Genomic DNA, 23,355 nt, shown 5'->3' with positions numbered 1-23,355 from the left:
TAGCAAAACTATCCTTTACAAACACAGGAAATATGAGCACATATATCAGACAGTCCCCAGAAAAATTACCATGTGATATAGCAATCCACTGCTGAGCTTATATCCAAAGGAAATAAAATAAAATCGGGACATTAAAGAGACATCTGTACTCCCATTCTTATGGCAGCAGTACTGACATTATCTAAGAAATGGAATTGATATGAGTGTCCATCAACTGATAAATAGAAAAATAAAATGAAGTAAATTTATGCAAAGTAATTCACTTTAAGAAAAAAAAGAATGAAATCCTTTGACTTATTAAAGCAAGCATTGAACTGGAGATCATTAGGTTATGTGAAACAACTCAGGCAAAGAAAAAAAAAGTGCTTTAAAATCTTACTATATATCAAATCTGAAAGAGTTGGCCATATCGAAGCTGAGACTGGAATTGTGCTTACCATACGCTGGAGAGTGTAGGGGATAGAAATGGAAGGCTAAGATGGTAAAGAACAAGAGGTTTTGCTTAGATAGGAGCAAGAAGTTCTAGTGCACCATTGCACAGTAGTGTGACTATACAAAACAATAATGAACTATGTTTCAAAGAGCTGTAAGAAAGCATATGGGAAGTTTTCACCAAGAAGAATTAAAGTGTTTGAGGAGACAAAGATAACATAATGTATAAATAACAACAGCACATCTATTTGCCCATTGAAATGTATACTATTTGTGTTTTTAGGTAGCAGTTCAAATAAATTTAAGGAAAAAAAGAAGGAAAATGACAAGATATGGGGAAAGATTATATAGTTTATATCTAATGGATTCAATGATACAAGAAAAGTGCATTGGGAGGTTAATTTGATAACAATAGGAACAAGGAGAGAAATCAAATTTTTTGAAGAATATAGAGAAAGCTTACAGTATATGGAAGATGGCAACAGAAGGGTGACAAAGAGCACACATGAATTATCTGAGCAGCACTTAAGACCCTGGGTGTATGATGAGGAAATCTGTTTATATTTGAGTGAATCCTGGTCACCATAGCTGTACAAAAGGAGAAGAATGATTTACAAATGTGACTCAAAGTCATGTCACTGAGATCAGAATGGGGGAAGAAAAGATCCCATGTATGACACATTTTTTAAGAAATTTGAAACATTCCCAAGGAAGCAATGTGTCTATGTAGCTAAAGATCAGACAAGCATATATCTGACTGCAATTTTTAATTTACTCCATTGAGAATGATTCAATACAATTCTGCAGATGGAATTTTTCTTTCTTTTTCCATCCAGGTCACATAAATTTTTAAATTACTTTAAAATTTAGTACTCACTACTGTGCAGCTTCACAAAGATAACAACATTATTTCCTTGAAATATACGTATCCAGAACAAACAAAACAAAAACAAAAGCCAAACCCACACTTCTATAACATGGAAAGTTTGGGTATATGTTTTGAATAAGAAAACATGGAAGGAGACTCTCAAAATTGCCTTCATAACATATTTCCTATATTAGAACTGGGCAGAAAGTTTAGATTGTGTCTTTTTTGAAGACCTCTTTGCCTCATTTTTACCCTTTCCCAGTGAAAGGCATTTTAAATCATACTGGGCCTCTAATGACCACTCACCTTTTCCCCTGCCTTGATGGACAGGTCTTGCTGACACCTCTGGCTTTCAAAGGTAACTTGGAAGCCCAATGGTACAGGGCAAGTTTGCTCTTTGAGGCAGACACTTGACCTTTGTGGACCACGGCCTGGGCAAATACAATCGGGAGACAATCCCATGTACTCAGGTGACACAGTTCTGTGACCTCAAAAGAATAGTGGGATTGTAGAGTGATGGACATGGAGACAAGTGGACACAGAAATGAGGTTTATGGACCCAACCTTGAATATTATATTTAATTTTTATGCTTCAGTAAAGCCTCAGGTAGTAGGTTTACTTCATATTATGACTCAAACTCAAAGAAGAAACACAACTCAGAGGGAGAGATGTATGTCACTTCTTTCTAGACTTGACAAATTACCATTCTGGGAAAATTGTACCAATTTAAGCCTCTTCAGTAATGCTGAAGCCTTCATAGTTTTTCCTCATGATTTAAGACTACTCTGAATGTATAATTGATGATTATACATTTTTAATGAAACCAACCTCAACATTCAGACCTCTGGGATTTTGTGACTGTTGATTGATCAAACTGAGTGAATAGGTTCAACACAGCTCCTTACTTTTTTTTTTTTGGGGGGGGGGGATTTATTTATTTATTTATTTATTTATTTATTTATTGTTACTGGAGATGAAACTAAAACACTGAGCCACATCCCAAGCCCCCCCTTTTTTTTACATTTTATTTAAAGACAGGATCTCTCACTGAGTTGCTTAGCGTTTGGCTGTTGCTAGAGGGTGGCTTTGAACCCACAATTCTCCTGCCTCAGCCTCCTGAGAGGGATTACAGGCATGTGCCAGAGCACCTGTTTCACCTTACTTTAATTTGAGAATATAATTTTGTATAAGCAAAACAGATGCATGAAAGGGTAAACAATAAAATGGTAATGCAGATGAGTAAGGAAAATCATTTTTTATCTCCAAATCCCTTTATACCATTGATATTTTACCAAAACTGATATATATATATATACATATATATATATATATATTTTTTTTTTTTTTTTTTGCCAAAAGTATTAATGAGGATTTCTAAACCACTATGATATAAAAAATGCCTACTTAGCTAAAGAACTATGTAGACCATAGTAATACCTACCTCTGGAATCAGGAGACCTGGGTTTGCAGAAAAATATATACACCTGAACACCTGAACTTGAATCATGCTTTGACTGTTCTATTTATATTTCATTAAATAAACAGAGTAATTCAACCCCTGAGAATAACAAGTGGTGATCATCTCTATGTAGATGTTAGATGATTCTAATTTCTAAATCAAGTCATTTTGAAAAAAAAAATGTTTTGAGTTTTCTGGATGTATGTCATTTCATTAAAAATGCCTAGAAATCAAGGAATAATTAATATAGCTTTAAAAATGAATAAAAATATTGTTGAGTTTGCAACAACACTGCCCTCTGAACATCTTAGGATCTCTGTTCAGCACAATGACAGTTGATGGTCTGAGTACATGCTCTTTATGAATTTTACTTTTCACCCTCTCTGGCTTATAGCTGGATTTGTTCTCTCTTATATGTGAATAGTAGAGGAGCAAAGGTGAAACCTACATTGGGTAATCTATTTTTTGTATCTGAAATGCTTCCAATTTTCATTAGTGGAATTTATACAAAAGTTCTTTGTGAAGGTATTATATTGCAATAGAAAGTTTTTCTTAATCCAGTGCTGAAAAAAATGTGCCACATAACATTTCAACCTGAGAACACTGCAATTAGATATTCCATTGAATTGTCTCAGAACTCAAAAGTAATGTTATCCTATCTCAATTGAGGCATTCTATATTGAGAGCTAGAAATATACCATATACAATTAAATGAAAAAAAAAATACTGCTTCTGAAGACAACTTTGTGTATCTAATTGAGCCAGAACTTTAATCAAGCATGAACAACTCATGATGGAAGTGGTGGTAGTGTTAATCCCCAGTGTAGAGATGTCCTGAATGGAAACCAGAATCCACAGAGAAAAAGACCTGGCTGCATCCACAGGCAGAGCCTGCAGTGATGGTTTCTGTTCTGGAGGCTGATCTTTATTTTTTCTGTCACTAGACACCAATATTGATAGCTGATTTTTATGATGCCCAGCAGGTCTCATACCCTGTAAAACATAACATCTGAAAGTATAATTATTTCAATTTGAAATTTTGTATTCTCATTGTGACTTTCCAAGTAAGGTACCATGTCATCACGCCCCTGTAAAAATGATATAAATTAAAAAGTCCTTGTAATTACAAGGTCACAAACCCATATTTGATTTTAATACATCAGTTTTAGAGAGAAATGAGAGTATTCTAATTATAATGCATTAAGTAAAATTTTTAATAAGGTAGATTAATACTTTTGATGTTAATTCCATTTTGAAGATATACTTTGGAAAAATAATCACTAATCATATTATTCTCTTCAACAAGAATTTTCTGCTGAACTTCTTCATGACATAAACTTACTTTCTTTTCCATACCTGTGGCCCGAAGCCTGCCAAAAGGTCTGAACCCATACTTAAAATCTCTTCCTGATGAGCTTCAATAGATATCTAATGGCTTATTCCAACTCCACTTATTAGTAAAAAAATAATCCCTCAAACAAAATAAAACAAAAAGTTAAAAAAGTGCTCAAATCTTTTGATAACTTTGTGTGTGTGTGTGTGTGTGTGTGTGTGTGTGTGTGTGTGTATGTGTACTTCTGATCCTGCTTCTAAATTCTCTTGCTGTCTTAGGAAATATGATGTAAAAATCCTGATTATTTTAGTCAAAACAACCTGGTTTCATCTCAGTCTCACACTATTTAGTGGACTCTTCCCTCATCTCTGAATGGAAAATAAATATAAATTGTCAGTATTTGATACATATCAATATTTTTTAATTCATTAACAAATGTTAAGTTAGTTGGAATGGCTTTAGTGAAGAAAAAGTTTTTGAGGATAAAATTGTGAAAATTAAGCCCAGTTATATTCTACTGGGGTTCAAATTCGGTGGATTGATGTAGGTGCTATGAAAAAGGAAACAGACTGATAGAGACAGATATACAGACAAACAGGTATCTTTTTAATTTGAAGGATAGTATGTTAATATAGAAAAAAGGAAAAATGCATACATTGCATACACAAACACACACACAATTATATAAATTTACATTCATTTATTAAATCAATCATTCAGAATTGACCTTTTAAATTCCTCCTTCTACATTTGTCTTCATATACTTGCTATGGAAATTTCCATTCTGATACCAACTGTTGAATATGTCCCCTACACGCTGGGAAAAGAAAAACTCTCAAGCATTGCCTATGAATTTCAAGCCAAGATACTAATTTTGTTAGTTAATTTCTTCCATAGGATTTGTGCGTTTGGATGGAGGAGGTGGACCCTGCTCTGGACGAGTGGAAGTGAATTCTGGAGGAGAGTGGATACCTCTATCTGATGGGAATTTCACCTTTCAGATGGCCCAGATCATTTGTGAAGAGCTGGGGTGTGGCAAGGCTGCATCTGTCCTAGGGAACCTCCCATTCAGAGAGCCTGATGAACTGGTCTGGGCTGAAGAGTTCCAATGTGAGGGGCAGGAGCCTGAGCTCTGGTTCTGCCCCAGAGTACCCTGTCCTAGAGGAGGCTGCCCACACAGAGGGGCTGTGCAAGTTGTCTGCTCAGGTGAGACTCACAGCAGGACGTTAATTACCATATACAATATATAAGTATAAAAATGTGGGATGTTACTAAAACCCTGTCTTCTACCAGGATATACAGATATTCGGCTCATGAAAAATGGCAGCTCTCGGTGTGAAGGTCAAGTGGAGATTAAGACCTCTGGAGGCTGGAGAACACTCTGTGCCTCCAACTGGAATATGGCCAATGCCAATGTTGTCTGCCGTCAACTGAGCTGTGGGGTTGCCATCTCCATTCCAAAAGGAGAGTACTTTGTGGAAGGAGAAGATGAGATCTGGAGACAACGATTCCACTGCTCAGGGTCTGAGTCCTTCCTGTGGAATTGTCCTGTGTCTTCCCTGGGTGTTCCTGCCTGTGCCCATGGAAACACAGCCTCTGTGGTCTGCTCAGGTAAGAGAGGTCAGGACTGGCTGGTACTTGAGTGGCATGGCTCTAAGAACAGACAGCATGGAGAGCTAAGTTCAAAAATGAGACATTCTGTGGTGAACTATGATTCTTCTCAATGATCATTTCTTTTTTAGGTCCTGTCAAGAGGTTTTAAGAGGTATAGTTGTAAGTAAGCATTATTATTTATTGCAATTCATAGACAACACTGTATAACAATGAATGAAAACTCTGGGAAGTTTCTCACCCTGGACCATCAGAGAACATTAGCAGCTCACAGAAGTCACCTGCACATATCTCCAGTCACTGTGTTCTCCTTTCCTCTGAAGATGAGCACTCTGACTTCAGCTGCCAAAGAAAATTATTGTCAGATTTGACCATTATGTAAAATCATACAGTATCTTCTCTTGTTGTATCTACTTTGACTCTACCTTTTGCTTAGTATTTACCCATTTTGCTATTTGTAGCAGAGCTTCCTTTTTTTTTTTATTGCTGTTGAGTTTTCTGCTGAATGACCACATGAACATGTATGGATACATTCAAGTGGTATTGAGATTTGATGCTTGTTGACTTCCCAAATAATGATCCTACATATTTTCATGGTAACAGCTTCTGGTGTAGGTATGTATGTATTTGTATCAGATTTTTAACCCTTGTCCTTTTACTTTCACTCTCTTAATGTTGTAATCTTTCAGATGTCAAATGTAGTTCTTAATGAAGCACAGATTGTCCACATTTTTTGTACCCTAAATAAAACTTTCTACCATAACAGCATAAACATATTCTCCCAGGGTATGTTATACATGTTCCTTTTCTTTTGAATATAATTGTACAATCTTTCTGGGGTTGATATTATAAGGGAGTGTATGATGTGAAGAAAACTTACACATTATTGTTTTGGCAACGAATTGTCTCAGCATCATTACGGAAGAGGCTTTTCCCAACCATAAGGTCATCTTGAAATAAACAGGGTGTAGATTTTCTTACTCATTCTGTACTCGGTTCCATTCAATTCTGTTGTTTATCCTTACAGCAGGTCTTATGTCCTTAATTATTATGACTTTATAGCATGTCTGAGTAAGTTTCCTTTAAAGATTACTTCAGAGTAAATCCTCTGATTGTGTGTTTTTTCTTGCCTAATGCATTAGTCATGCATGGTCATATGCATTTCACATATATTTTAGAAGCCACTTTATATGTTTCTACAAATAAAAGGATGATGTTATTTAGGTTGATCTTGGATTTGGACTACACATGAATGTGGAGATAATTGACTTACAAAGGATATCTCTAATTTCTCTCAGAGATCATACATAGTCTTTATGATGTTTAATCCTAGGTGTTTTTGTGTTTGATGCTATTAATGTTTATTTTGGTGAAATATTATAGGAATGACTTTAAATTGTTTTCAACTTTATTTTTTATATGTGTGTGGGGTGTTTGGCTTTCCTTTTTTAATTTAATTTATTTATTAATGTTAAATTGATAATTCTGAAACAATTTGAAGGATAGTATAAAATTGCCAGATAATCCTAAACCAGATTTCCAAATGCCACTATTTCATTATGTTACCTGCTTCTGATCCATTTACGCCTAAATTTATCAAATCTTTCTTAATGAGTAGTTAAGAATCAGTGGATAATGTAACGTGTACCATTACTCCTAAAGTATTTTCAAGAATTTCATATGTAAACACAGTGCTGTTGCAAATTCCATAAATCCACTTGATGTAACATGATTATATAGTGTATTAGCCTTGTTCATATTTTTACTAATTTTACTAAGTATGTTATTCACAGTAAAAAAATGTATGGTAATGTGCTGCATTCAGTTCTCATGTTTATTTATGTTTCTTACTATGAAACACTTTTAATTGTTCTTTGTATCCCATCGTAATGAATTTTTTGAAGAATAGAAGCCAATAATTTTATTAAAAGTTCTCATTTTGAGCTATGGCAATAAGCAAAATAAGTAATAAGAAAACTTGTAAATTGATGTTTGAGTCTCTTCTACATAAATGAAAATTGGCTTTGACATTTTTCCAAAGTAGAAATTTAAATTATATATGTTAGAGAAATTAATCACAAAACACACATCTTTCTTAACTTCATGCACAAGAATTTCTATACCAAATTGGACAAATCTAGTGCTACAAATATTACCTACACCCTGTAGCAATCTCCTGTCTATTTTCTGATGGACTCCTTTGGCTTGCACATATGAGAGAGGACATGGGTTCTTGTCTTTCTGTATCTGGCTTATTTAAGACACAATGTCTTCCAGTTCCATCCATTTTGATGCAAATGACAGGATTTTGTTCTTCTTTATGGCTATACATATAGCACTTATACTTTATGAATGTATCTTTCAGTGAGCAGCTGGGGTGATTCCATACCATAGCTATTCTAAATAGTGCCACAACAAACATGGGAATGTAGGATTACTGAGTTTCATAGTGTAATCTTGGCTGCTATTGCTGCTTAATAAATTTTATCCCCGAGATATCAATTCAAGTAAAATACATTACATTTTTCTCATGATTTTAAGACTCATGAATTTGGCAAAGGCTTTTGACAGTTGCTTCTTGGGGTCTCTCATGAGGTTGAGCTTGTATATCTTTTGGAACTGAGGTCTTTTGAAGGCTTGGCCAAGATGGGAATCCAGGATATTTCAATCACATGGCTGATATCTTCATGTTCAACTTAGGCTGCCGACAGAATCACATACAAATGTTCTCTCCCTCATGATAGTCTACAGAATAGATTTCCCACAAAGGAAACATCCTACTAATTCAAGAGGAGGAGGCATGACTTTCTTAGCTAGGTTCCTAACTCAAGCCTTGCTGGCTTCACTACATTCTGTTGCTTATAGAGAACTCACTCACCACTGTCAGCCCAGATTGGAGGGAAGGAGGAATGGACTGCACAAGTCAATGGATAGAGTATCACAGATTTTATGAATATTATTAAACACTACAGGTGTATTGAATGTTCCACTTTATATATTTTCTAATTTCTACCTAGCATAATCAAACCAAAGTTTAAATATTTTCTTTGAATTGTGGAAGCAATAAGGGGTTTGTTAAGTGGCAGTGAGGGGAAGAAAATAGAAATATAGTAGACAATGAGAGATAGAGGGAAGAGGAGGAATAGGAAAAGGAAAGACAGTGGAATGAATCTGAATGAAAACATCACAGTGAATCCCACCATATGTACATCAATAAGAATGTAACTGCAATAAGATATATTCCATGCTTGTATAATTATACTAAAATGGATTCTTCTGTTACGTATAACTAAAAAGAGGCAAGATTTTTTTTTTTAACAAAAATAGTGGCTTTAACTACCTAAAACTTGTAGACTATTAGGAGTCTCTCACCAGGTCTCTTAGTTCCCTATCGTATTTCCTATCATTTTTTTTTTGCGTGTCATTCTGCATTTTTCCGTGTTCTTCCACTTACTATTTTCATTTTGTGCTAATCTACAGTGTTGTTACTCTTATCTACTGGTTTCTTATTTTTAGTTTCTGACTTTAAAATTATACATAACTCTCAAATATTTATTGGATATTTTTTATAATTTCTCTGCCAGGAAGCACATCCTATGAAACTTTTAGCAAGGTATTTTGCTTCATCCATGCAGTTAATTTAGGGTAGATCACCTTAAGTAAAAGTGATTGAGGTGGTTAGATATTGGGAATCATCTAAAAGAAAAACTCTACTTTCAGTTCACAAAATATGATATCAGTTATAAAGATGTTTAAAAAATTCCACCTCTTTGGCCCAAACTAAATTGTACTTGTGTATTCCCAGGGAAATCAGGCAAACATGCTGAGATTTCAGAGTTTTTCCTACTACCTTTGGATAAAAAATTCCTATAGGGCAATATAGCTGATTGTAGTTTTTCTTTTCTCTAAACTTGACTTCAAAAATCTTGTTGCCTTGGGAGTTATTCAATGCTCTTAACAGAAACTGATATATTTCAAAGTATAGGCTTAAAACAAAAAAACTTTGGCATAATGAAAAGCAGAAGTCTCCGTTAAAAAATCAGCTCTGAAGAAAGGAAATTGATGCTTCTTTGTTATAGCTTTCACCTCAGATGTCATCAGTAGATTATTAGGTACTTTAAATCAGTTTCCTGTTCTCTAATCACTTTTGTAGGAAACCAGACCCAACTGTTGCCCCAGTGCAATGACTCCTGGTCTGACCCAGCAGGCTCTACAGCCTCAGAGGGCCACACTGCCAACTGCTCAGGTGAGCAAAACCCCCAGCACTTGATCCTTCCCATTCCCCGTGTAAATGCCCACTGACATGACCCTGTCTCTCCTCAGACAGCAGACAGCTCCGCCTGGTGGACGGGGGCAGTCGCTGTGCAGGGAGAGTGGAGATCCTGCAGCAGGGCTCCTGGGGCTCCATCTGTGATGACAGCTGGGACCTGAATGATGCCCATGTGGTGTGCAGACAGCTGGGCTGTGGAGTGGCCCTGGAGGCCACCATCTCTGCTCACTTTGGAGAGGGATCAGGACCCATCTGGCTGGATGAGGTGAACTGCACAGGAGAGGAGGTCCATGTGTGGCAGTGCCCTTCCCAGGGCTGGGGGCACAACAACTGCAGTCACAAGGAGGATGCAGGGGTCATCTGCTCAGGTCTGTGCTGCACACTGTGCACAGGTGGGAGGAGGAAGGGGAGGGTCGCAGGATGGTGTCTAAGCCCCAAGGCAGCAGTCAGGACAGGGCAGAGGAAAAGAATACTCCTTGTGCTTCCAGCAGAGAAGTTGAGGTGCTTCCATTTTCTGCTACAGTAGCTGAGCTTCTGTTCCTCCCTTCTCAATCTTGTTTTCTGTCATTCTTGACAGTGTCCATTTAAAGCAGTCATCACTCTTTTATGACCTATGGGTATGACATTCTGACACACTGCATTAGTTTTCTATTTCTGCTGTAACAAGGTAATATAGACTGAGTGATTCAAAACACCACATATATGTCATCTTACAATGTGAAGTTTAGAAGACTGACTTGGGTCTGTCTGGGCTATAAACAAAGTGTCATCAAGCTGCAAGAGCTGAATCTCTCTGAAGACTCTTTTCTTGCCATTTTCATTTTCTAGAAGTTTCCTGAATTCCTTGTCTCATGACCCCTTCCTTCTTCAAACCAACAGCATTGCAACACACCAAGCAACATGTTTCTCTGATGAGGGCCAGAAATAATTATCTGCTTCTGAGGACACAGGTCTAAGGATATGATTATGTTGCACTCACTTATTAATCCAGGATGATCCAGGATAATCCATGAAAGGATCTATTTTTAATCATGTCTGCAAAGCCCTTTTATAATAAGATAAAATATTCACAGGCTCCCAGGATCAGTGAGAGGACATATTTGGAGCTCCACTATTCTACCACCCCTCTGTCCATGTTTTTTTTTCTAGGATCTATCAAGTAGTTCCTCAGATAGTAAATAAAGAGTTCAGGTCAATGTTCCTGGTCAGAGTCCCAGGTCAGTGTTCCTGCCTATTTATTTGCTAATGTTACATTGTTGTAGAAACAGAGAGGTATACGTTAGAAAAAAAAGGTTTCAAGAACATAACTTCTAGTCTTCCACCTGGTGGGCACTTTTTTAGCAGAGTTATCAATGAATATTCACTTTTACTTAGGAATAAAGAAAAAAAAAAACATCAATAAGACTTCAATGTTCACTGAGCCCTGATGTTTCCCTTTCCATTTCAGAGTTTCTGGCCCTCAGGTTGGTGAGCGAGGACCAGGAGTGTGCCGGGTGGCTGGAGGTTTTCTACAACCAGACCTGGGGCAGTGTCTGCCACAATCCCATGGATGCTATGACCTTGTCCATTATTTGCAGACAGCTTGGCTGTGGGAACACTGGGACTCTGGATTTCTTGATTCCTTCCAGAGAAGGTGCTAGACCCCACTGGGTAAATGGAATCCACTGTCGGGAAACTGATATCTCTCTCTGGCAGTGTCCTTCTGACCCCTGGAAACACCTGTCTTGCTCTGCAAAGGAGGAAGCTCATATTACATGTACAGGTGACCTACTTGCTCTTTCTATGTGTTTGTCCTATGCCTATAGGTTGTTATTAGAAAAGGTTCACATATTCAAATATAATGGATGAGGTGAAATAAGTCTACAAAATGAATACTGGATAGAGATTATCTGATCCACCTGTCGTAGTCCTGTTTCAAAGGCAGATGTAAGGAAACCATTGATAATAGCAATTTATGCGAAAAGAAACAGAGACTCTGAACTGAAAATATGGGAGCATGAAGTTATACTCTGATGAACATTCTTAGCAATTAGCTCATGCAGTCTTTTTTTAAAAATATTTTTTTAGTTTGATGTGGGCACAATATCTTTATTTTATTTTTATGTGGTGTTGAGCCCCAAGCATACCAGGCGAGCACACTACCACTTGAGCCACATCCCCAGCCTTTATGCAGTCTTGTTATATTAGTTAATCTGTATTTCCTTAGTGAGAGGGTGAATGATTGGACCTGAGTTATACACGTTGCTTGCTATGTGCTCTCAATTTGTTCCCACAGACACAATCAACTTTTGGTAGGTACCATGGTGATCATTTATTTCACATGAGGAAATGAGGTTAGGAGTAAACACTTCATCTTCCTCACAATTTCAATTGCGTGAATGGCAACTTGGGGAATCTAATACAGTAGGATGTTTACTCTGAAATCCACCACCAGAAAACCTCTCAGTTAGTTTGTTGATGGTAAGTTAATTAAATGATTTATAGGTAGAAACTTAATTTCAGGCAGCAGGACCAATGCAAGGAGGAAATACCGCTGCAGTTTGCACTCCAGCCTAATGAAACACACCATGCATAAATCTGAGTGTCATGAAGGTAGTGTAGGTGTTGTGGAAATATGTACATTGAGGAAGAGAGAAATCATATTTAAGTTGAAACCTAAAGAACGACTAGAGGTCCAATGCAGAAAGAAAGCAGAACATTGGGTCAGTGTAAATATTGAGGTAAGAAGAGCATGGTGACCTTGAGGTACTGATAAAATCCCATCATGAGCAAAGAAGGAGGAGGGTAGGAAGAGAGATACATGATTACCTGGATGCATAATAAAATCTAGAGTCCTCCCCAAGGCATGGGTCCCATAAAAATCCTGTTGAAAATCTGTTAATTTATTTTCTCATCTGCACTTTATGGAGAATTGCTGTATAATAAGGGGCCTGGTCTCCCCTTATTTTTCTCTTGAATTGACCTCCTCTCAGGCCATGTCGTCTTGGTTGATACTACTGCCTCTAAGCCTTTATCCATATCCTACTGTAAACGAGTATGCCCATTCATCCCTGTCCCAGAAAACCTTCCATGGGGCCCATTGGAAATTGGAGCCTATCATCTTCTAATATTTTAAGACCTATAATGTCCCATTTAGTTTTATGTTCTGAAAAACACCTGGCAGTCCTCTGAGAACAATGATGTCCTTATTATTGGGAGGGCTCTGTGCTTCCCTTTCAATGGGATATTTCTGAGTCAAATCTTAGAATAAGTCCATTCCTGCTTTACTTTGTCATTTTCAATAATTTCTTTTCCTTTTTTTAACCCTTGTCCAGCTACTTGAAATTTGCTCCCTGAGGTGGCTGGTGCCACCACTTCTGTTGGTGTCATTCTCCCGACTGATTGCTCCCCCTTATCCAGGAAGGCTGCAGTACAAGTCTCCCCAGGCTCCTCTTTCTCCTGTTCTGTTGCCAGCATAATTGAATACAACTGAGATAACATCCTGGCCTCTCCATCCCTGACTTTCTCCCTTTGAAGCATCCCTCATACCCCCATCTGCTTTATGGCCACACTATTGACCATCACTAACTGTCCAGCTTGAGATATTGATTGCATTGTTCCTTCTCTGACTATTGCTACTTCTCCTTGTGGCAAATATTCTTGATGCTCCTTTCCCAGATATTTCATCCTCATGCACATTCCAAATGTTTTCCCCTATCAGTTTTTCAGTTTTCCACTCTCTTCGTGAATGCACACGCTTTTCTTACCCTGATTACTCAATATAATGCCCCATTATAATCCTTCCCGCTTCAAGTACACTCAACTCCGTGGTTTCCCCTGTCAGTCAAAGACAAAAATAATATTACCACTTAGTTAATCCCACCAGGGGATTAAGTCACTGATTTGGTTAAGACTCATAACCCAATCATTTCTCTTCTAAAATTTCTTGCATTGTCCCAACAAGAGCTTTCAGGGGACACCTGTCATCCAAACCATAACATCCACCATGGCTTGTGCGGGGCTAGGTTGTGGCTAAAATAAGGTACCATCCTCATTCTAGTGTCTGGTGGTGTAGTTCAGTGGCAAAGCACATTCAACCTGTTCAAGTTTCTTGGCTTGATCAACATCATAACTCAGAAAGAAGAAAGTGAAAAACAGCAGTATCTACCACATAAGCATAAATCAGCTATATAAATACAGTATTAATCAATTAAACTCAATAACAACTAAAATAGTAACAATAGATTAGGCAAAGAATAAACAGAATGAGAAAGTAGATTAATAAAAGGAAATTAATTCATTATTAATTATGTTAAGAAAAGATGAGAAAGAAGAGAAAATCCATTTAAAGAATTTAAAAATGCATTAAATACAGAGCAGTATATATATATATATATATATATATATATATATATATATATATATATATATATATATGAAAATTCATAAAAAAATTCCTCCCAGACAAAATATTTGCATGTAGACAACCCTTTCATGGTCATTTAACGTTTGAATCCACCAGGAATGTAGGGCTGGTTGCCTAAAAATGAAACCAATCATAGTTCCTTTGAGTTCCCATCAAAATGAACAAGGATATGGTGTGATATGCTGGCTGCACTGAGCTCCTCATTTCCTGCCATGGAAGTTATGGGAATATTGATGGGGCAGGCCATATTCATGCTGGACAAATTCTATTTGCAAATCTGGGTGCATGGCAAAAGTCAAAGTCACCACAAGCCCTTTCTTCAATGGGTTCTGGACCCAACTGGTGGGCACACAATACTGAGATCTTGATTGCATTGTTCTAGCCATGGTGAATCCCTGGAATGCCTGTAAAAACTGGTGTATGCTATCAAACCACTGAGCTCCACTCTGGAGATGGGTCATGGGAATGGGGTTAATCACCAGTTGTGGTCTCTTAGCTCTCAGATATTACTTGCATGTGAAACCACATGAGACTGGAATCACTTCTCCTCACGTAGAGAAAGACCATTTGTCAGTGAGGCCTCTAGGCCCTTCTGTGCCACTAGGTCAGTGTGTTTGTGGAAGTCAGTCTTTCTATCTGAGACTGTAGGTTTTCTTCCTTCACACAATCACTGTGGAGGGTGACCCAGGGACCTGGAATTATGATTAATTCATATTTTATAATCCCAGTATAATTTATCCCCTACAATAGGACCCTTGTCAAGATAACCCCGGGTTATAGTACTCTGAGAGCTTGCTGAGCAATATGATGGACTCCTTCTCTAAAACTGTCTTGTTGTGCAAGAGGAGTCCCTCTCAGAACATCTCCCCAAACTTGTTCTAAAACTTGTAAGAACCATGTGTTTCTCCCATGGTTATCCATTACATGGTTACAGCTGGAGTTGAAGTTGTAAATTGCTTTATACTTTTCTCTGGGCTGCCTTAATGATTCTCCATATCATTAACATTTCTCGTCATTTCTTTATTGGTTCCCAGTGTTTTTCCTCTTTCTCAGAATACAGTTTCCTTGTGTTCCCTGACTCTTTTCACTCACATAGTCATAAAAAGTGTACTTCTGTTCTGCTATTTGACTCCTCATCAAGAACTCCTGGCAGGAAGTCCAAGCAGAGATTAGATATATTTGGAGGAACAAGTAGCATTCCATCATTCCTAGTGTCATTTGGGCAATGTCAATATCTGACATCATCTATTCAGGGAGGTTGCCCAATCTACCTAAAGCAAATGCAAATTTAAAATTACATACCCATATTTGAACTATGAAGGCTAGAACCATTAATGAAATATATTGCATTAACTATGCTTTGTCTTATGATCCATTTATTTTTTAGTCTTAATGTATATATATTACATTTTTTTTTACTGGAATCATGACTGTCACCTGAGGCTTCTGATGATCTCGTCCCATTTCTTATTCCATCTCCTGTGCTCTGACCCTTCCAATCTAAGGCCATGGATTCTCAAGCATATGTCTTCAAGAAGCCAATTCAGATACTGGCCCATTACAGAAACTCTTAGAAATCATTCAGAAAAGACACATTCGGCTACTTAAAGTAGGAAATCTGGCATTTCTCAAAGTTTTATCACATAATATGCAGAACTCTATCAATAACAAGTTTTATTCTGATCAAATCTACATAATAACTTCTACTCAGACTACTCACTTGAATACATTGTAGTTAATTCCCTATTTCTTATTTTTTCACAATTAATTCCCATACATGTGATGGTAGAAACTAAGGATGGAACCCAGTGCCTCACATGTGTGAGGCAAGTGCTGCTGCCCTAGTATAATGAATAACTCCATGTTTTACACCACAAGCATTGCATTCTGAAAGTAGATTCTCCAAGTGCTTTGTTGAGAGAAGGTGTACCACATGGCAGTAGAACCCTTCTCATTCTTTGTTAATACGTGACATCATTGACATGATTCTTTCTCCTCAGAGAGCCCACAGCTCCGCCTGGTGGATGGTGGCAGTCGGTGTACAAGCAGAGTGGAGATCCTTCACCAGCATTCCTGGGGCACTGTCTGTCATAACAACTGGGGCTTGAAAGATGCAGATGTGGTGTGCAGACAAATGGGCTGTGGAATGGCCTTCAATGCCTTGCTCTATGCACAATTTGGAGAGGGATCTGGGCCCATCTGGTTGACAGACCTGGCATGCACAGGAGAGGAGGATTACCTGTGGAAGTGTCCTATCCTGAGCCAGGGAGAGAACAACTGCAGGCACTCTAAAGATGCAGGAGTCATCTGTTCAGGTATGGTCAGTGCATTCTCCACTACCTAAGAGAATGGAAAGTTCCAGGAAGTAGTATCTGATCCCTGGGAGAATAAAGGATGAATTGTCTGCAGAGGAGTAGCATGTCCTTCCCTGAATCAGTGGATTCAGGGATAGCAGTGGATGATGATCTTCATTTATTCCTGTCCTGTAAATCTCTACTATTGTCCTTTCCCTTCTCAACTCTCTTACTTGAAAAGATTTTTCTGTAGAGTATTTCAATTTAAAATCAATCTTCATAATTTTTTTCTCCAGTTTACTATTTTTTAGGATTACATACAAAATTAGCACACATACTCTGTTTGCAGCACTTTTCAAAGGACAGTCAAGAATGAGGCCCTACTTTTCTCAGTTGAATTCAGTGTTTGTATATGTATAGTCAGAAGTATTTTTGCACTGGGTTGGTACGTGTATGGACACAGGGATGGGATTAAACACATCACAGTGGAGTTTATGGATTTCGGGAAAGTTGCAATTCTGCTTTCCAGATTTAGACATCAGAATTATCAGTTCATTGGCAGGAAGGGCCAGAGAACAGTGAGTGAAATGCCCTGATTCATAATTTCTCCTTTCTCTACTACAGTAGAATCTCTCTGCATTTCTTTTTTTTAAGCAACTTCTGTATAACTCATCTTGGGAGGTGAATTAAACACTGTGCTCCCAGATCAATGTAGGAAACAATAAAATATTAATGTATATTTATTATGGTAAGACATTATGTAGTTTAGGACTCAAGATCAAGGTGTTTATTCAGTGATCTACCACAAATGCACCACATAAACACACACAAAATGGCTTGATATGAGAAAATAATCAAGCTGTTTTAAAATAAAAGGTCCCAGGTAAAAGCCTGCTTTTTTAAAAATATTTTTTTTAGTTGTAGATGTGCATAATACCTTTATTTTAGTTATTTACTTTTATGTGGTGCTGAGGATGGAACCCAGTGCCTCACATGTACGAGCAAGTGCTCCACCACTGAGATACAACACTAGCCCAAGTGCCAGCCCAAGTGCCTGCTTTTTTGATAATAAAAAGAAAAGGAGAAGGAGAAAGGAAAATAAGAGTTGCCCTTTCCCTTAATCCAAGAAGCCCAGCATGAAGGAAGATGCACCCTTGTTGGGAAATGCAAAGGTATTTGCGTCCAGGCCTTAGACTTGAAACTCAGAACTAAGCTGGTGCCCAGTAGAGCCCAACAATCCTTCTTCCCATGTCAGTAACCTCAGATGGAGACTCTGGAACTGTGTTTAGTTGGGCAGCAAAGAGACTATCTCCACCACCACTCCTCCAAGCTATCTTGACAGAAGGAAAATCAAGTTTTGGAAAGATGGCGGCGAGGGGAGTGCATTGCCCCCGTGTGCTGCTTCACTGTGTGGGAGTATGACAAGTCAGGACGGCTAAAGGATATCTTGTTAGGAATTTCCAGCAATAGTGGGGTGCTCCGGAACCTGGAGGAAGGATTTCCATCGCACGAGGATCAGCTACGGGGACTCAAACGCGAGAGGTTTGTCGCACTGCTTATTCAGCAAATCGGCCCGAGGCTAGAATCTGCAGCGTGCGCTGGGATAGAGACGCAGGGTTACAGCGCTGCAGTTTCTGCCAGCCGCGCAAGCACCGTACTCAGGGCTGAATTCTGGGTTCGAGACGGGGGAAGGAAGCGGTCCATCTCGGTTCTCCACACCGGTCAGACCACAGAGGAGGCCAGCAGCCACCATGTTGGTAAACTGACGTCACCACCGCTGTTTTCGACTGACCGCAGCTCATTCAGCCATAGAACAGGTAATTTCAGGCTGCAATTCGCCTGCGGCTTGCAGACAGATTGCTAGGGCTCAGCGCCTGGGTGCTTCTTAGAACCTAATCTTATCGGAGTGAATACCCAGCGCGGAGCGGCTGCTGAGCCCGCGGAGGCTGCTTCTTGGACCCTGCGCCTACCAGAGCATACAACAAGCACTAAGCAGCCGAATTACGGCTCCCGGAACTGAGCCCGCGGGGACTGCTTCTTGGAGCTTACATTTATAGGAGCTTACACCGAGCACGGAGTGGCCGAGTTCCGGCTCCCGGAACTTCCCTGGCCCGGGGCTAGGAGCCCGCGGAAACTGCTTCTCGGTCCGGGTCCTGCTGAGGGCCGGTCAGGACTCACCCGGTGCTTTGGTTGCCCGGCAAGGGGAACGAAATGCTGCCATTCGCATAGGATACCAACATGGCAGAGATCTGACGTCTGCAGAAAGCGGCGGAGGAGGGAACTTCAGCAATACCAGTGGTGACATAAGCAGTTGGTCTCCTGGTAGGGGGGGTGAGGCACAGTCACCCGAGTCTCCTCAATTTGTCGTCGAGCCAGAGGGAAGGAGCCAGGCCGCCGCCAGCGCCCGGAGCAGGCCCAGCGGCTTGCCAGCGTGGTGACCGCGTGACTCCAATTGGAGAGGGGGCGGAGCGGAGCCGCCACCCGCAACCACAAGGTGGGCAGACCCGCGACCCAGTGGTACATGGGCGTGGTAGGAGGGGCAGGGCAGAGCCGCGGTTCGCGCTGTGACGAATGAGCGTGCAAGGTAAACAGACCTGTGACAGCCTGGCGGGTCAGGCCCAGTGGCCTGCCAGTGTGGTACACACGTCACCCCAACTGGAGTAGGGGCAGAGCAGATCCTTCTCCCACGCCCGGATCAGGCCCTGCCGGTGTGGTGGTCACGTGACCCCAATCGGGGGCGGAGCAGAACCGCCACCCGTGCCCGCAGGGTGAGCAGACCAGGGATCAACCTGTAGATCAGGCCCAGGGGTCCGCAGGCGTGGTAGGAGGGGCAGGGCAGATCCGCCGCCCGCGCCTCCAAGGTAGGCAGACCTACAACAGACCTGCGGATCAGGCCCAGGAGCCTGCCGGCGTGGTACAAACACCACCCTAATTGGAGTAGTGGCAGAGCAGAGTCGCCGCCCGTGTCAGGAACAGGCCCAGTGTCCTGCAGGCGGGGTAGTCACGACACCCCAATTGGAGTAGGGGCAGAGCAGAGCCTCCACCCGTGCCCAAAAGGTGGGCAGATCTGCGACCGACCAGCGGGACAGGCCCAGTGGCCTGCCGGTACGACAGACACGTCACCCCATTTGCAGTAGGGGCAGAGTAGAGCCGCCGCCCGCGCCTGCAGGGTAGGCAAACCTGCAACCGACCGGCGGATCAGGCCCAGTGGCCTGCCGGCGTGGTACACTCGTCACCCCAATTGGAGTAGGGGCAGAACAGAGCCGCCGCCAGCTCCCAGAACAGGCCCAGTGACCTGCCGGCGTGGTAGCCACGACACCCCAATTGGAATAAGAAGAGAGCAGAGCCGCCGCCCGCACCTGCAGGAAAGATACGCAAGCAGTATGAAAAGACAAGGAAAGAAAGGACCACAAGCAATGCTGGTCAACGCAACTTTAGAAGAGGTAACAGCTGCAGCAGATGGAATGTCAGATAAAGAATTCAGGATATACATGCTTCAGATGATCTGGAGTATCAAGGAAGACATTAAACAGCAAAATCAGACAATGAAAGATCACTTCGACAACGAAATACGCAAACAAATCCAGGAAGCAAAGGATCAACTATACAGGGAGATAGAGGTTATAAAAAACAAACAAACAGAAATCCTAGAAATGCAGGAAGCAATAAACCAACTTAAAAACTCAATGGAGAATACTACCAGCAGAGTAGAACACTTAGAAGATAGAACATCAGACAATGAAGACAAAGTATTTCAACTGGAAAAGAACATAGACAGCTCAGCAAGACTGTTAAGAAACCATGAGCAGAACATCCAAGAAATATGGGATAACATTAAGAGACCAAATTTAAGAGTCATTGGGATACAGGAAGGTACAGAGCTCCAAACCAAAGGAATGAGAAGTCTATTCAATGAAATAATACAAGAAAACTTCCCAGACTTGAAGAATGAGACAGAATCCCAAATCCTAGAAGCCTACAGGACACTGAATGTGCAAAATCATAAGAGATCCACACCTAGACACATTATAATGAAGATGCCCAACATACAGAATAAGGAGAGAATTTTAAAAGCTACTAGAGAAAGGAAGCAGATTACATTTAGGGGTAAGCCAATTAGGATAACAGCTGATCTGTCAACACAGACTCTGAAAGCTAGAAGATCCTGGAATAACATATTTCAAACACTGAAAGAAAATGGGTTCCAACCAAGAATTGTGTATCCAGCGAAATTAAGCTTCAGGATGGAGGATGAAATTAAAACCTTCCACGATAAACAAAAGTTTAAAGAATTCGCAGCTAGAAAACCATCTCTTCAAAACATCCTCGCCAAAGCATTACAGGAAGAGGAAATGGAAAATAACAATGAAAACCAACAGTGGGAGGTAGGACAGTAAAGGGGGGGGGGGATAATCAAAGAGGAAAACAAACCATGTTTAGTAACAGAAATAAACAAATATGGCTGGAAGAACAACCCATATCTCAATAATAACCCTAAATGTTAATGGCTTAAACTCACCAATTAAGAGACACAGGCTAGTAGAATGGATCACAAAACAAGACCCAACAATATGCTGCCTACAGGAGACGCATTTGATAGGAAAGGACATACATAGGCTGAAGGTGAAAGGTTGGGAAAAATCATATCACTCATATGGACTTCGGAAACAAGCAGGAGTGTCCATACTCATATCAAATAAAATAGATTTCAAGCCAAAGTTAATCAAAAGAGATAAAGAGGGACACTACATACTGCTTAAGGGAACCATACACCAACAAGACATAACAATCATAAATATTTATGCCCCAAACAAGGGTGCAGCTATATTCGTCAAACAAACTCTTCTCAAGTTCAAGAGTCTAATAGACCACCATACCATAATCATGGGAGACTTCAACACACCTCTCTCGCCACTGGACAGATCTTCCAAACAAAAGTTGAATAAGGAAACTATAGAACTCAATAACACTATTAATAACCTAGACCTAATTGACATATATAGAATATACCACCCAACATCAAGCAGTTACACTTTTTTCTCAGCAGCACATGGATCCTTCTCAAAAATAGATCATATATTATGTCACAGGGCAACTCTTAGACAATATAAAGGAGTAGAGATAATACCATGCATCTTATCTGATCATAATGGAATGAAACTGAAAATCAACGATAAAAGAAGGAAGGAAAAAGCATACATCACTTGGAGAATGAACAATAGGTTACTGAACGATCAATGGGTTATAGAAGACATCAAGAAGGAAATCAAAAAATTCTTAGAGATAAATGAAAACACAGACACAACATATCGGAATCTATGGGACACATTGAAAGCAGTTCTAAGAGGAAAATTCATTGCTTGGAGTTCATTCCTTAAAAAAAGAAAAAACCAACAAATAAATGATCTCATACTTCATCTCAAAATCCTGGAAAATGAAGAGCAAAACAACAGCAAAAGAAGTAGAAGGCAAGAAATAATTAAAATCAGAGCTGAAATTAATGAAATCGAAACAAAAGAAACAATTGAAAAAATTGACAAAACTAAAAGTTGGTTCTTTGAAAAAATAAACAAAATCGACAGACCCTTAGCGATGCTAGCGAAGAGAAGAAGAGAGAGAACTCAAATTACTAGCATACGGGATGAAAAAGGCAATATCACAACAGACACTTCAGAAATACAGAAGATAATCAAAAACTATTTTGAATCCTTATACTCCAATAAATTAGAAGATAGTGAAGGCATAGATAAATTTCTTAAGTCATATGATCTGCCCAGATTGAGTCAGGAGGATATAGAAAACCTAAACAGACCAATATCAATTGAGGAAATAGAAGAAACCATAAAAAGACTACCAACTAAGAAAAGCCCAGGTCCAGATGGGTATACAGCAGAATTTTACAAAACCTTTAAAGAAGAACTAATACCAATACTTTTCAAGCTACTTCAGGAAATAGAAAAGGAGGGAGAACTTCCAAATTCATTCTATGAGGCCAACATCACCCTGATACCTAAACCAGACAAAGACACTTCAAAGAAAGAAAACTACAGACCAATATCTCTAATGAACCTAGATGCAAAAATCCTCAATAAAATTCTGGCGAATCGGATACAAAAACATATCAAAAAAATTGTACACCATGATCAAGTAGGATTCATCCCTGGGATGCAAGGCTGGTTCAATATACGGAAATCAATAAATGTTATTCACCACATCAATAGACTTAAAAATAAGAACCATATGATCATCTCGATAGATGCGGAAAAAGCATTTGACAAAGTACAGCATCCCTTTATGTTCAAAACTCTAGAAAAACTAGGGATAACAGGAACATACCTCAATATTGTAAAAGCAATCTATGCTAAGCCTCAGGCTAGCATCATTCTGAATGGAGAAAAACTGAAGGCATTCCCTCTAAAATCTGGAACTAGACAGGGATGCCCTCTCTCTCCACTTCTGTTCAACATAGTTCTCGAAACACTGGCCAGAGCAATTAGACAGACGAAAGAAATTAAAGGCATAAAAATAGGAAAAGAAGAACTTAAATTATCACTATTTGCAGATGATATGATTCTATACCTAGCAGACCCAAAAGGCTCTACAAAGAAACTATTAGAGCTAATAAATGAATTCAGCAAAGTGGCAGGATATAAAATCAACACACATAAATCAAAGGCATTCC

The 23,355-nt window shown here is 39.5% G+C and overlaps 1 protein-coding gene across 1 annotated transcript in view; it reads left to right on the top strand.

Annotated features, from left to right (window-relative positions):
- LOC114104822 (uncharacterized) overlaps positions 1–23,355 on the top strand; it is a 419,591-nt gene that overhangs the window by 147,757 nt on the left and 248,479 nt on the right. Inside the window, 6 exon segments of the mRNA XM_071609308.1 lie at positions 4,991–5,299; positions 5,387–5,704; positions 9,858–9,950; positions 10,028–10,342; positions 11,422–11,736; positions 16,380–16,694. Of these exon segments, the coding sequence (XP_071465409.1) occupies positions 4,991–5,299; positions 5,387–5,704; positions 9,858–9,950; positions 10,028–10,342; positions 11,422–11,736; positions 16,380–16,694 (1,665 nt within the window).

The sequence above is a fragment of the Marmota flaviventris genome, chromosome 3 (assembly GCF_047511675.1).
Source record: "Marmota flaviventris isolate mMarFla1 chromosome 3, mMarFla1.hap1, whole genome shotgun sequence".
In the NCBI taxonomy this organism is placed as follows: Eukaryota; Metazoa; Chordata; class Mammalia; order Rodentia; family Sciuridae; genus Marmota; species Marmota flaviventris.
The sequence above is the reverse complement of the archived record's forward strand: the minus strand, read 5'-3'. Positions and strand labels throughout refer to the sequence as shown.